This window comes from Nestor notabilis, unplaced genomic scaffold (assembly GCF_000696875.1).
Source record: "Nestor notabilis isolate BGI_N333 unplaced genomic scaffold, ASM69687v1 scaffold23402, whole genome shotgun sequence".
Classification (NCBI taxonomy): Eukaryota; Metazoa; Chordata; class Aves; order Psittaciformes; family Psittacidae; genus Nestor; species Nestor notabilis.
In genome coordinates, this window is record NW_009920037.1 from 4,017 (window position 1) to 19,984 (window position 15,968).

General features: G+C 42.5%; 1 protein-coding gene across 1 annotated transcript; it reads left to right on the forward strand.

Moving 5' to 3' along the window:
- Nucleotides 1–1,360: 1,360 nt before the first annotated feature.
- Nucleotides 1,361–13,423, forward strand: UBAC1 (UBA domain containing 1; the record flags this gene model as incomplete). Its single annotated transcript, XM_010010510.1, has 9 exons — nt 1,361–1,481; nt 3,524–3,597; nt 4,763–4,870; nt 5,918–6,020; nt 6,706–6,814; nt 8,231–8,462; nt 9,539–9,625; nt 10,551–10,689; nt 12,693–13,423. Coding segments are annotated over 9 exons (1,089 nt in total), but the record flags the coding sequence as incomplete, so codon positions are not given.
- Nucleotides 13,424–15,968: the final 2,545 nt, after the last annotated feature.

The following is a 15,968-nucleotide window of genomic DNA, read 5'->3' on the forward strand; positions in this document are numbered from 1 at the left end:
GCATCATCATTAAAAGCTGTTCCTGTGAGCAGAGCAGGTGAGGTCAGCGTTAAGTGTCCTGTTGTGGTGAGAACAGCAGCATCAGTTTCAGGGGTTTGGTAGGCTGTTATTTTTAATTTTGCCTTTCTGGAATTGCAACCACTGTGCTTGCTTTTTCTATTCAAACAAATTAGAAGTCTCTTGATGCACTGATGTAATGTTCCTGAGGTCTGTCAGTGGATCTGGAAATCACTGTGGTGTTAAGAAGAGTCAGTTCAAGGCCTCTGGGTGTGCACATGCTCTTTTTTCAGGATTTGAACTTGATTTCCTAGTGAATTAATTGACATACAGTTTATAATTGTAATAAGGAATTGAGCATAATGTTCATACATGAGAGAATCTCCTGTATGCTGATTATTTATGATTGTGCAGAAATGTGTATGTGTAACTTCTGTTCAGCACTTTGAGCAGGAACCCAGGGCTCCAGCAGCCAAATCTGTTGATTTCACCTTGATATGAGGTGCAGAAACTGCTCTTTCTTCCCAGTTTAAGGTTAAGTATGCCAAAATTGCTGCTGGCAGTTGCTTGTTTGCTTGTTGAGTCTGACAGTGTGTGTAAATAATAATTATTAGATGAAGCAGAGTCTATCCTATGTTTTGACACTGGTTACAAATGAGAAACATGCTGTGTTATTACAGCCCTTCTGTAAAAACACTGGATGCTCTTTGTAGATTTGCATTCTTAGTTCACAATACTAATTGCTACCCTCAGTCTTCTCAGTAAGAGGAGTGACCTTAGTGATCTGTTGCAGAACTAACACAGCTGTGGGTCCTGGAGCATCCTTGCTTTGCTCCAAATCTCTGCAGGCCTGAGTATAGGACCAAATCCTCAGGATTGTGTGATGGCGACAAAATGTGAAAGTATAAATCCACTCACATAAGCTAGTGCCCTTGAAGGGCTCACTTGGGATGACTGAGCTGTAATATTAATGCTTTGAAACTGTTTAAAGAAGTTTTTTAGACTGTCATAATCAGTTGGAACTTAAATCATAGGATCATAGAACATGTCAAGTTGCAAGGAACCCCTAAGGATCAAGTCCAACTCCCTGAAGTAGCTATTAATTTAACAGCACTGAGGAAGGAAGGCTTAAACCCCTTCCTTTTGTGGATTATTCTCCCAGCCAGGAGCCTGGATATGCAGGTGGAAACCTCAGTTTCTTTAGTAAAACATATTCTGTGCACTGGCCTCTAGCTTAAGCTATTAGGGAGCTAGTAAATGATGGCACAGTTTGTATGTGGAGAATCTTAAGTGCAAGGTGCAATGATTCATGCAGGAGGCTTATTTCTGTCTTCTGATCTTTAATATTTATTACCTTCTGCAGTGTGTACCTGGGAGCTTGGAGGATCCAAAAACCGTGACGCATCATAAGTTGATACATGCTACATCTGAGAAGGTGCTGACAGACACAAAAACAGTGTTGGAGGAGAATGTTCAAGATGGAGGTGAGATCGTCTGGTTTTTAACCTGTCAGCCTGGAAACATGAGATTGTGTTTAAACCATTTGGCGAGTTCCAGGCAGTAACTTTCTAATATCTCTTTGACATGGGAAGCTCATAAGATGGCAAAAAAGGAAGAGGAAAAAAGACTTATTCCCCCAGAGAAAGCACCTTGAGCAGTTTGCTTTTCTTCGCTTCTCCTTTTGGGAGTTGAAAAGGAATTAAGTGTGTTCATTAAGTTGTAAAATTAAACAGGTTATTTTTATCTCCTTCTAAAGGATTTTTTTTTTTTAAACCTCCAGGGCAGCATTTATCCTTCAAAATGATTCCAAAAATCATTCAATTATGGCTGAGTATTCCAAGCCAGACAATCTTTTGGGACGGTTTCTTAAAGTCTCCCAGTCAAGCAGAAGGATGGTTGCTGAGTGGTTTCTGAGTGTCTGCAGTTTAGACTTCATTCTGTCCTCTGCAATCAGAGGTCAGAATCCATCATGCTGCAGTATCACTGACTACAGCAGAGTATGTGAGGTGTGTATTTGCTCCTGAACTTCAAAGGTGTAAAGGATTAGTGTGAAACAAAAGAAGATCTAAAGGTGAGAGCTGGAGTCAGTTTTTACTAGACAGCTCAAGCTAATGGCACTTTCTGGAGATGAAGGGCAGTGGTGCAGAGAGAAGCAGGATTACTGTAGACTGAAATACTGTCTGAGCCAGAAACTCAGCAGGACTAGAGTTCCTGGGTTTTTGCCAGAGTTCAGGCTGGAGAACTGCCATGAGCACGAGCAGTTTGGTGTCTGTTTCCAGGCAGTGTCACCTATCACCTTTAGAGCTGAGAGGTGTCCTCTTCGGAAGAGGCGACAGGCACCGTTTTTGCTGATTCGTGGTGTATTATTTCTAGGCGAGGTGCTGGCTCTTGGAGTTTTGAACTGCATTTGCAGCAGCTATGCAGTGTTAACTGGGTGGTCACAGCGAGCTGGCGTGCCTCCTCACTCCTCCCTCTGCAGCATGTGCCTTGCTTGTCATGGAGACAAGATTGCAGCCAACAGCTGACTGCACAGGGCAGCCAAGAGTCAGCATGTGGATCCTTTCACGTTCTGATCAGCTGGGCAAATGAGGGTTAACAGCCTTCACCAGCTGTTGCTCTTGGCTGCTATGTGCTGAGCCAGATCAAGGAAACTTGTTGTGCAAAGCATGCTTTGTTTGCTTTGTACCTGCTTAGTGCAGTGGACTGAAAACTGTGTGGCAGGCATATCTGGGTGAAGGACTGCAGATGCTGCACAAGCCTGTTTTGGGCTCTGCAGTCTGTCTGCATCTTTCCACCCTCAGAATGTAGGTGGTGGTAACTGATGTGCTAGAAACTTGGAAAGCATCTAGCATTTCTAGAAAGCAAGTTTCTAGATCTCTAGAAAAAGGGCACCTTGTAAGGATATATTAGTCTTCAAAGCACAAAGCAAGCCTGTGCCAGGTGATGGAGGGTATCTGAGACTGAAGACTTGTTTGCCCTTGAGACTCATCCTGGTGGGCTCCCAGGGATGCATCCTGCTGTAGACTGTGAATCTCTCTAGTGCCACTCACACACAAAGGTGAGATTCAGCCTGGTACTGGAAAGTCTTGTTGGAGCTTGGTGCTTGCCTTGCTGCAGTTGGAAGGCCCCAGCATAGACCCAAACCCATCTGTCGCCTGTCTCCATTGCTTCCTTCTTAGTGGAAGCACTGAAAGAGCTGATGTTTTCTAATTATTATGAGCCAATTGCTGTACTGTTATCGTAGAAGATAACTGGAGCCTCTGATACGCTTTGTTTAATGGTATTGAGTGAAGGAAGCCAGTAACAGTCAATGTGTAATTAATAATGGACCATGTTTTGAATTCACGGTGCACTCAGGAACTGCAGGCACTGAAGGAGTGTGGAAAGCCATACAGGCTTTGAAGTGTGAAAGAGGTCTGATGCTACAGGGGAATTAATACAAAATTAATCTCTGGGGAAAATGGGATTTGTGAAGAACTGTTTTCACATAACTTTCTAATGTATTTTGATGCCGTTTGCTTTCCAGATGTCTTGCTTTTGATAAAGAAGCGTGCACCACCACCACTCCCCAAAATGGCAGATGTGTCAGCAGAGGAGAAAGTGAGTATGAAAGCCTTCTCAACTCAATTAACTGCTTTATTAATGATATGTGGAAGGATTACTGTGGTGTACTTTTTAACTTTGATTGTGAGAACGTTTGCCTTAGAATAAGACATGCAGATACACTCTGTGGAAGTGGTATAGATTTGATCTTTGAACAAATGTCTAATAACTATGTAAGTATAGTTCAGCAAGTGTCTTGCTTTGTCTCTGTTTGAAAACCCAGTAGAAATGTGTTGACTTGCTATCAGGCTGTCTTCTAGCTTTAGCTATGTGTGGCTTGTCACCCTCTAACTAGCTCTCTAGAGCTGGAGTGGTGCCCCCTTACTCTTCTTTTATTATTGGAATGTGATTGTTACTGAGGGTCAGTGGTGCCCAGGATGCTGCTTATGCGCCAGTGCTACTGCATTTCGTGTTACTGCATAAACACCTAGAGCAATGCTTGTGCTTGATGTTGTGTATTCCTGTGTTTCTTTACTTTGTCCTTGCACAGCTTTGTTTCTTCTTGCTTCCTGTAGGTATTGGTGTATGTCTCTGTAGCCCTTCCTGTAGGTATTGGTGTATGTCTTTCTCTTCAGTATGGTGTTGCTGAGCTGAATGTCACTGTAAGAGCCTAAGTTATAAGACCGGGAATTATTTATAGTTCGTACCCTGCTATGTCTTGTCCTGGACTATGAGCACGTATCGAAAGTCTGAGGCACCTGCATGATACTTGCAAGCAGCAAAGCACTTCCAGTGTGAAGCAGTTGTTAGTCTGTGCACAGCATTGGTACATCTCTGGTCAAACCATGGGTCTGAAGAGAGCATGCTATGAGCAGACCACGTGGAGCAGAATATGGTCCTGGGCACTGAGGCCTCTGAGTTTTCTCTGTTTGATACATCACTTTCCCTCTATGCTGGAGTTTCCCTATGTGATTAGATAACACATGTAGATGTAAGGACTGAAAGTGGGGCAACCCAGCAGGTCCAGTTTTGCTCTATAATTGCAAAATGGTACTGGTGCTGTTAATCCATTGAATTGCTAGACTGCTGTCTCTCTTAGTTGCAAGTTACAGAGCACTGCTTGATGCCTTGGTGAAGAATATGAAACTGCTCTCCTCTGTGCTGTGTTCTCTGTTCTGTGGATAATGGGTTATGAAACCTGATCATGTTTCCTGTCCTTCAGAGGAAACAAGAGCAAAAAGCTCCTGATAAGGATGCTATTCTCAAAGCGACTGCAAATCTGCCCTCTCGCAATGTAGATCGCACCGTGGCCCATCACAACATGAGGGATGTAAGTATTAGGCTTGGCCTTAACTTACACACTAACATCCAAATAGGCCTTTATCTTCTATAACCTTTTCTCTTACACATAATATGATTCTCTTTTTCTCTATAGGAGAAATACAGAGGTTTATAATGTATCTTCAAGTAGATGGCTTTAACATTTGGATACAGGTCATACTATTTAGTGATAATAAAACACTCTGTCCTAAATTATGATTTTAAGTGTTTTATTTGTCCATGGGAAAGGTTCAGTTAACATATTCAAGGTCTGGCAAATGTGAAGTTAGGGTTCTTTTATTTCTTCAGTCTTAAATAGTTCAGGTTTTTGCAGTGTTTGTTTTTATCTTCCACAGTTTTGAGAAGACAAGTGTAAATTTTTACTTCAGCAGTTTAGTGGTAGTAGAGTCTGTAGTGCTTCTAACTGTGTCTTCAGCAGTGAGGAGACCACTTCTGCCCTCCTGTACTAGTAGGATATGAAGCAGAGAACCTGCCCACGTCAGCGTGCCCTCGTAACCTAAAGGGGACAGTTGGCATTTAAGCTGTTTAATGGCCAAATGACCTGCTGAGCACAGCTTATTTAAAAACAAGCATCCGGCTGAAAGGAATTTGTAATGCTTCAGTCTAGAAAATAGCTTTGATCTGTGTGGTTCAAATTTAGATTACTAGAAAGCAAAGAGTAGACCAGGAAAGCTCGTTGGTTCGCAGAAGCAAGCACTGGTGGTACAGAGGTACTGTGACTGTCTCTTGTAACACATCTACAAGGTGTTAAAGTTTCTGTGAAGCAGTGAGTTTTCTGGACCACCACACATCCTATGGTGGAACTGGATGGCTGTGGTAGGAATGAGAAGAACTTTCTGCCCATGCTATTTAAACATAGCACTTCACAGGAAAGGCCAGTGCCTCTTGAGAGACTAAATGCAAATAAAGCCCTAATAAAGCAATTATCTGTACAGGGGGCCAGACTACTGCTGAGATACTAACAATAGGTATATTAAGATTCAATAATAGCTGGTAACTTCTTGTCTAAATGTTTTGACAGTTTCCTTTCTTGCAGTTCCAGACAGAGCTCCGGAAGATCTTGGTGTCTCTCATAGAAGTTGCACAGAAACTGCTAGCACTGAACCCAGATGCAGTTGAACTATTTAAGAAGGCAAATGGTATGAACATATCTTTATAGTTACTGGGAACTTGTTTGCTACCATAGCAGAGGAGCACGCTCAGAGTGCAGACATTGATGTAATAGCAAAGCTACTACAGACTTTGCGGCAAAGTTTTTCACCTTGTGGATATAGCTTGTATAAAACTGAATTTCTGAGGTCCTTTTGGGATGAAGAGAAGTTCCATTTAAAAATGAAATCTTTAGTAGTGAAAAAACTGGAAAACTTTCAGTTGTGCTTTAGGGATGGTAAAAAACAGTTGAAAATGCACAAGGAGATAATAAAATGAGGAGAAAGTGTAGTTCAGTTTGTGGGAAATGCTTGCCCTTGAAATCTGCTATGACCAGATCCAACATACTTTCCAGATAAATGATAAATAGATCTTCAGTGGATCTCATATATTTTGTTATGTGGAAATTCCATGGTCATGTGAGAGTTATTTGTCTTTTATTTGAGATCTTGAACACATCTGGACAAAGTCTTTGTCCTGGAAGAATAATATATCGGAGCCAAACCAAGCTGAGTGCAGCATATTAAATGATGAGATAGCAAATCCAGAGCAGAAACAAAAGAAGGGATGGAAGAGAAGAATAGAGTCTAAACTTAACGCATGCCATTCCGTTGAGGAAGGGGTTTATTTCAGCTTGAAGTCAATGTGAACGTTGTTTTGTTTTTGTATGTGTAGCCATGCTGGATGAGGATGAGGAAGACAGAGTGGATGAGATAGCTCTGCGGCAGCTTACAGAAATGGGGTTTCCAGAAAGCAGAGCTGTCAAAGCCCTTCGATTAAATCAGTAAGTGTACTCAGCACGCTGCCTGTGAACTACCTGATATGGTTAAACCAACAAAAATGAATCTTTTCTCTAAAGTCTCCTTATGTGGGTCACCTAAAACTAGGTTGGAGAAAGCATTAACTCAAAGAAGAGCGCTGCCTCAGGCAGCAGGTGTGGATGGCACAGGGAAAGGAAGCAGTGCTGTGCTTGCTCTGGAAAGAGCTGCTGGTCTGTGGTTCACTGGCACTGTTTCCAAGTATTGAACTTGCATTTTCTCCCACTTTAGAATTCAGATTTTGCAGAGAAAAAAGCAAACCTATTCCATCTGCATTGGTCTTTCAGCTGAAGAAAAATACTTTGTGCTGATCTTTTAAAGGCATGCCAAGAATATGGTGAAGTCCTGATAGCAACTGTAGGAAAATAGGAGGTAATGTAGTTCTTATGCCCTAAGAAGGATCAGCTGTACTGCCTGACTTCTCAGAAGGGTTTGTTAGGCCATTCTCAAAAACTTCTAATGATAGAGCTTCCACAGCGTATTCCAGTCACTCTTTTCCACTCCCTTGTGGCTCAGAAAGACTTGCTCCCCTGATGTCATCCATCTTTCATGTTGGCACTGAAAAGCCAAATAGGCCAAGGCTTTCTTTTCTATGAATGTGTAATAATTCCCATGTGTCAAATGAAATTACATGTTCAGTTGCCCTCTTGTTATCTTTGTTTCTTCCTCTGTTTTCACTGAGATGTGTTGGGGCCCTCAAGATCCCTTAGCTTGAGCACTTGCACTGCATAGCAAGTGACTGTTCTGATCATGATGTTCTGTTCCTTTGGGCTGGCCCCTCCTTTAAGGGGTCACAGATTTCTTCTGAAGTCAGAGTGGACGAACAACAGAGTGGTACATGTCCAAATGCAATTGCCTGTGTTGAATCTTGCTCAAGGCATATTGTGTACATGTAACATTTTTTACCCTCCTTATTTCTTGTTTTGTTAATGGCATTCCTTGATGACTGGATAGATGTCTGAGAGAGATCTTTTTGAGCAACAAAGCAGCTTGCATCTGAGATGTGGTTCCATGTGAGTTTGGAACATGCTTTGCTTGCAGCTTTGTCAACAGTTGCACATAGTCAGTGTTTTCTCTGTTGTGAAATAAAGCAGCTGATGAGAATAAGGTGACTCCCTCAGAAATGCCTCTTAAAATCTGGGTTGCAGCTGTCCAAGTTGGATTTCATTCCTGAGTCTTCCTGGCTTCAGAGAAGATTGTGGTGCCCTGAAAGCAAAAGAATTAAAGTGCTCTGAGATTTGCTTCAAAACTTTATGACTTTTCAGATACTAATTAGCCTGCAAGTCAGTATACCATGGGAGTAAATGCAAAGGCAAGTGTCTGTGGAATGCTGCTGTGCATCTGGAGTGTTTCTCACGCCTGTGTTTTGATTTGCTTTTCAGTATGTCAGTGACACAGGCCATGGAGTGGTTGATAGAACACGCAGATGACCCTGCGGTGGATGCTCCGCTTCCAGGTCAGACTCCATCAGAAGCCACAGATGAAGCTGGTGCATCTTCTGCTGAAGCAACTGCAGGTCCTAGTTCAGAAGTGGGTGAGGAAGAGGCCAAGGATGAGCTGACGGAGATATTCAAGAAGATCCGGAGGAAAAGAGAGTTCCGTCCAGACCCACGAGTACGTGCTGTTTGTCTTGCTCTTTTGGGATTGGAAGGGGCTGTGTGGGCACCGTGGAATCCAGATGAACGTTTAGTTAATAAATGAAATGGGACATCTGGGTAGATGTGTATTATGCTGGCTTGACAGTATTTTAGTGGGTGTCTTTAGGGACTGTTTAAATCTAGGCTACTGGAAAGGATATTACCTAATTAATGCACTACTGTCTCAGACAGCAGTATCTAAACTACTGACACTGTTACTTCTGCACCTGAAAACCATCTGATGGGACTGAAATGAGCTGCCAAGATTCTGACATTGCTTTTTATGACTGCTGTCTAGGAAGGAAGGGGTGTGGGACAGCAGTATGTCCTTTTGCTGTAGAAAAGGACAGAAAAGCATTATTGTATTTAAGGGAGCAAGGAAAAGTATCACCAGCAGATTTAAGTCTGAAGGCTTTAAGAAGTTAGCCTTTTTGTCAGTATCAGCTGAAGAGAAAATGTGGTGTTATCACACTGTGAACTCACCAGGAGGTGCTCTTTAGAATCTAGTGCTTGGTTTTTACAACTGTTTCTTGAGATTTGAGCAAAAAGGTGTAAATATATTTGATGACCTGGGTACAATTTCTAAATGATTAAACATTCTCCTAACAATATCTAGTTATGCTTGTCTAAACACGTAACACTCACTTGCAGTATAATAAATCTGGGAGGTGAAATTGAGTGAATAGAACTACAAATTCATTTGAAGCGTGATCCGCCAGTGAGATGTGAATAAAACCTTTGTGGCATGTTCTAAAATAAGGTGTTTCTATCCTGCTCTTCTCCTTTCTGCCCCAGGTACACTTGTTCTTTGCCTTGCATTCGGCTTTCAGTGATGAGGACAGGAACTACCTTTTCCTCTTGAGATGTACTTTTTTTCCATAATAAAGACACTTTAGATACAGGATATTTGAAAACCTTGTGGATAAGATTACTTAGTGGTCTACAAATGGAAGCAGTGAGGTTTTTACCCCACAAATGCTCCTCACAAAGGAGGATGTGAATGTTCTCATTTCTGTTCTGTTACATTTATTAAGCTGTGCAAATCTGATCTAGGCTGTCATTGCCCTGATGGAGATGGGATTTGATGAAAAAGAAGTGGTAGATGCACTCAGAGTAAACAACAACCAGCAAAATGCGGCCGTGAGTACAATGTCACTTCTGTTCCTTACTGCTGTAATAGTCTGTTCAACTGATTCTTTCTATCATTGAATTGGTTGATGTTTTGATCTGTCATAAAGCCCAACTGTTACTGGACATTAAACGAGCACTATATATTCTGTGCCTCTTTCAAATTAGATATACAAGTAGAATACAAAGGTTTTAGACTTCTTAGAGGACCTCAGCATGTGTGAGGTTGAGGCTGATCTGGCTGGGATAGCATATGTGGATTTTCAAAGAGCTTTTGAGAAACTCCCTCACTGGAGTCTGCCAAAGAGATTATGCTATCACGAGAAAGGAAAAGGTATTCCAAATAATTAACAACCGATTAAAGGACAGGAAAAAATGATCAAACAAGAGATTCAGGCCGTGCAGGGTGTAAGTTACCATTCTGCAGCAATGCGTTCCACAGTTCATGGAGTCAAAGAAATGTGAAGGCTTTCAAAGATTGGTTAGTCCCCTGCTAGTGGATGGTATGTTGAGGAAAGTTATGTGGGCACAGCTGACAGCCAAGGAATCTTCTTTTAAGCATCCAGTGCTGGCCACTGCTAGAGGAGATTGGGCTAGATGATACTTCAGGCTGCTGTGGTGTAGCCATGCTGATGGGCTTCTTTTTGAGGCAGGGTGTATGTGGGATAATACACATCATCCCTGAGCTCTAACACATCCAAAGTTGGTTTCATGTTATTACCACACCAGACACTGCTGCTGTTCCTGTTGAAATAAAAGTTGATTTCTGTGAGAGAAACACACAAATGAATAGTAACCGAGTGTGAAAAGAAATGCACAGCTCTGTTTTTAACTGTGAGAGTTAAAAATATGGAACATGCCACGTTGTCAAAACTTCTGAGACACTTTCATTCTGATGTACCCAATCATGAAGTCTCTGTCTGGTGATTTCTTTCAGTGTGAATGGCTGCTAGGAGACAGAAAGCCTTCTCCAGAGGACTTAGATAAGGGCATTGACACCAACAGCCCTCTTTTCCAAGCCATCTTAGAAAACCCAGTGGTACAGTTGGGGCTAACCAACCCTAAAACTCTACTAGGTAAGTCCTGCGTGGGTTCCTGATGTATATACGCTGTCTCTGGAGTTGCCAGCAGAGTAGAGGCTGGGTGATGAGAGCCCACTTTGTGGGATAGGTGCAGCCCTGTGCCCTTTTCCTCACTTTCAGCAGCTGTATTGTTTGTTTGCTTCATACTGCAACTCAGCTAAACCCAGAACAGGACTTGGGGCTGCCCCAGAACTGCTACTCATGCCCCAGGCTACTGGATTACACTTGCTGAACTCAGAACTTTAATAGCTGCTGGCTGCAATGCTTTTGTGGATTTAGGAGACCTTTTGTGTGCTCCCTTTTGCCATGAGGGGAAAAATCTGGAATGTCTGACTAGAACTCTGATTATTTAGCATTAAAAACAAGGCTGTCTTCTGCTGTACAGCTTACTGTGTGCTGGGGCCTGATCATTGAGATGGAAGATAACTTGTGGAAGAGTAACCAAACAAGTCTGAGCTAAGGCTTTGCCTGTCAAAGTTGAGATAATACATGTGAAAATACACTTCCCCTCGCTTGGCTTTCAGCTTCTTGGTAAAGTCTGTGTGCTCGTGGTCAGACTGTGAGCACAGTAAGTACCCAACTGATGAGCCTGACAGTAACAGATCAATCTCTGATGAATTGGTCTTTCTGACGCCAGAGGATGATCCAGAAGAATGACATTGGCTCTGTGATGTGTATAAAAAGTTTTGCATTTAGGCTTTTTGGCTTCAAAATTTATTTGAGGCAGTTCTTTTAAAGAAAGCAGCACTTTCAAGAGAGCTTTTAAAAATACTGCTTTAAATGTAATTAGGAGAGTTTGCAAGCCTTTAAATAATTCAAGAGCAGAACCTTCCCACTCTGATTTCTGAACAAATGGTCTCTTCATTTCCAGCGAGGGTTCCACACTGCAGCTCAGAATATAAATAGAAAATGAAATGCCATTATGTGTGCTTGTGAAGCTTGGATGAACATCAGAGACCATATTCCTAATGATACATCTGCAAATTGCTTATGTTGCAGATTTTAATAATGAATTTAATGAGATACTTACAGAATGTTGATAAATCTTTAGTTTTAAGCTTTTGAGTCTGTGTGAAAGAGTACAGTTGAAGTGGTGAAAGGTGAGATCTGCACTTTCCTGTAGGCATGCTACATGACCTTGAGCAGGGTATTAATGATGAGCCTTTCAGAGGTGCTGGGTACTTATAGCTCCCACTAATGTCAGTTGGAGCTTTGTACACTAACACCCCTGGGGAATATTAAGACACTGACCTTGGTGCCAGTCTGCCAGACTCTTACAACACTGACATTTTGGTGACTTCTGAATAGGTCAGATGTGCTTTTGAGTGTTGCTTTTTTGTCCTGTTCCGTAGTGATTGCTCCAAACATCTACTGGTCCAGCTCAGTCTCTGTCACAAGGCATATAAGTTATTGCCTGGACCATTCTTCTGCCAGATTTGCAACTTAACTCTTGCAGTAGCTGTCTGGGCCCTCGAACATAAGTAGGAGAGTGAAAACTGGCACATTTAAAGAAGCAAAAGAAAACAACAAAGCTTTTTGTAAAAAAAGCAAAAAGTGCTCTTAAATATTTGGATGACTGTCATTGTTCAGAAATGGAGGTAACTTGTGCACAGCCAGGCTTTCCCCTTCTGCCTATGTTTAGGCAGGTGGATCTGGCTGTCTTCCTGACATCCTCTGCTCTCCAGACACCAGGAAGGAGAAAGCATGAGCTGCTCAGAGGGAAGATGCTCCTGGGGCCTCTGAAAAAATGGTGCTCAAGATGTGAGGGCTTAAGGCGCTATACTTCAGTCTCTGCAGCGTGCAGAGAATTCAGTGCCGAGGAACGGGGGAAGCAGAATGCAATGCACAGTGTGTATTCCTCCCATTTTGGGGTGATACTTGCCCCTGCTTTTGTGTTGTAGCTATTTTGAACTGTCCTCTTGTTGAAGCATCCCAAACATTGAAGCCTTTGCTGACTAAGGGACTAATTGAGTGTTGCAATTTCCATCTGTTGGCAGCCTTCGAGGACATGCTTGAAAACCCCTTGAACAGCACTCAGTGGATGAATGATCCGGAAACTGGGCCTGTCATGCTACAGATCTCTCGAATCTTCCAGACGCTGAATCGCACGTAGAGGGGGATGCCAGTCCACTGTGCCACTTCCTAGTGCCCCTCGCTTCACCTTCACCCCAGCGGGAGGGTGCATGGATTGCTTGGGAGGAGGTGGATGGAAGGGGAAAGGGGGAGATCCTGTCTGAACAGGACGTCTCACGCGAGAGCTTACGTAGTTACGGCCAACTGAAGTTAATTGCCTTGTGGATTTAGTGTTAGTGGAAGAGGTTTGAAGACTTGTTTTCAGGTATTAGGTTTAAAATGAAATATATCAAAAAATAGGAAAAGGTTTTGTGAAAATAACCAAGAATCTGACTGTTGAAAAGAAATCCAGTCGTTCATGTTAAAAAGGCCTGTGACAGTAGTTTTCTAGCCAGTTTTCCTAGCATCTGGCTAGTGTTTACAAAAGGTCACCGACCACTAGCATAGGATATTAAATCATCTCCATACAGTATTAATTTATGGCTCTATCAAATTATAAAATGCTTTTTTAAATTGATTCTTAGGAAATGTTTTTTAAAAGTTCAACTATTGGGAGAGGAAGCACATTTCTATCCAAACCTGTTTATCGTGCATTTTAATTTAAACACAATAACTCCGAGATGGAATTCTTTTAATAAATAGCATTACTTTTTCCTATTTATTTTCTGCGTTAGTGTTGTTGCAGTACTTCTAGGGGATTCTCTGTCAGCTCTGTTAAAGATGTAGTATCTCTTTCACAACAGAACTTGCTACACCAAGGCTTGGATTCTCAAGTAGGCTGCAGTTCATAGGTCCATACTCTGCCATATCCTAGTGCAAGGAGGGATATAGTCACGTAGGGGGTGTTTTCCATTTCTATATGCACAGTTTGGGAAAGGGAAACTTGTGTTTTTTGACTTTGTTTCAAACTGTTTACAAAGATTTGCATGGTTTTTTCATTGATGAGCTGTAAAGAAGCAGAACAGTTTAGGTTTTACCTTGTTTAACGTGTGTAAAAGCAAGCTTGGAATGACCATCTTTGGGATAGAAGTGGCTTTTCCTGACTCTTGTTTTTTACCTTGGAAATACCAAGAATGTCAGGCTGGGGCTTTCCCTTTTTGACAGAAGACTGAGTTGGGATTTCAGACAGGAGCTGTGAGCTTTCAAGGATAGAACTCGCTGGGACTATGCAGACAGTTTTCGGTTGGGTTCTGCAGGTGTGAGTCTGAACAAAAATAGGTTTTATTTTCAGATCAGTGAAAATGATGCTTCACATCTGTCCTGATCCCTGCCTTATCTCGCACTTCACAGCCCTTTTTTAGGAAAGGCAGGCTAGGCAAGACTTGCCTCTCCAGAATGCAGAGAAACCAGCTGAGGACCCCATCCTTAGCTAGCACAAAGGGGTCCTGTTAGGTAGTGGGATCCCACGGAGCAATGCAAGTTACCTTTTTAAGTGTGGGGCTTTTCTTAAGCAAAAATGCAACAAGATGCAACCCGAAACCCTATAACAAGTTTTGGCCTGAACTTGGCATCCAATCTCTGCTGTTATGCAGTCAAGGCACCAGAGTTGCCAATTTCACATCATTAATATGAAGGGTGGGGAACTCAAAAGAGCATGAGATTTTATCTTGACTTACTATCCCAAGACTTTATTTGTAATTTCATATTAAGCTTTACAGTTCATGACTGCTGAAATATTTCCTTCTACATTTAGAAATGCCAGGCTTTATAGAGATGATGCTTCTGTTCAGACTGGACTCTTGCTAAGAACAGACTGACAGCATGACATTAAGTTGTAACCTGTCCTGTAACTATAACAACTAGGAGTCAAGTCCTGCAGCCCAGTGAGTACAGCACAACCACTCCTGAGTAGTCAGGACTGAATGTTGTAGAGTTATGAAAGGTTTTGATTGTTTTGTCCATTTTTGTTCTTGCTCCCTGAAGCTTTTTGCCTGTAATACTACCAGAAGACACTATTACTTGAAGCTCTTAATGTTAGAGGCTTATGTCCTTCTCTACCGATTGGGTTTCTTGTAAATATTCCTTTTAATGAGTGGTTTTAGAAGACAGCTGAGGAAAACTACCCTGTAGTTTGGTGGGGGTTTTTTGGCTTCTGAATGAGTAAGGAGAGGTTCAGACATAATGAACAGATACTTTGGTAGCAGTCTTGGTCTTTGAAGAATGTAAAGCCTTGTTGAAATGCTGCTTTTGATTTCAGTGCTACATGACCAGACTCTGGAGTGGCTGTGGAGCTTCCAGGCAGACCAGGCAAGGGTCATCTGTCAGCTTTAGAGTTTGGCATCTGGTTTGCTGGCAGAACCTGGGGGGGGATCAGCCATGTGGCAATTGAGCAACCCCAACTGCCATGGGAGGAGCTGCCCCAGGACTGTCCGTGGCTACTGCCAGGGCAGTGTGGATGATGAGCTTGAACCAGCCCCCCAGCTTTTAGGGGTTGGAGCTGGGGCGTTCCTGGTACACGGTGTCTGAGGAGCAGGAGGCTTGCTTTTAAGGGTACAGGTTCTGCTTCTTGTGTATCTCTGCATCAACCCCACAGCAGTGAGATCAGAGAGAGGATGATACTGCCAGGACCTGGTGATGAACTGTGCATGTTCTTCAGTGTCAGTTTGATTGGGATGATAAAGATTACCAGAGCTGCTCCCTCGGTGTGCCAGAACAGTCAGTGCTGCTCAGCCTTTTACAAGGTGTGGAAAAAAGCATTGGTAAAACACGTCATGCTTACGAAATAGAGGAAGGTAAGAGGGCCAGGTTCAACAACATAACCTGGTGTTGCAGCAGCAGTTAGAGACCTTAGGGATAAAGGAATATTGTGTCTTTAAAATGCCTGAAGGCTCAGGAATACATGGTTATTTCTGGAATTCATTATTCCAGAGCTCTGCACTTAACACAGCCAAAGTGTTGGAGAGTGTGTTCTTCCTGATCTGCCAAACGGTCATATTGTTTGGGATGGCTTTAACATAGATAGTCTCACTTCTCTTCTGAGAACTGACATTGCCAGTGGCTGAAAGAGCCCAGAACTTAGGAGGTGTGGTAAGCATAGAAGTCATAGGAGTTGATTGAAAACAGAAATGCTCTTGAGTTTAAATGAACACTTGAATTGGTCAAGACATGGTGGTGGTGTTAGGGTATGAACTAGTAGCAGACAGGGGAGCCATGTGCCCCATCACACTGGGGTGTAGTCCTGCTCCATCCCAGTGAACAGA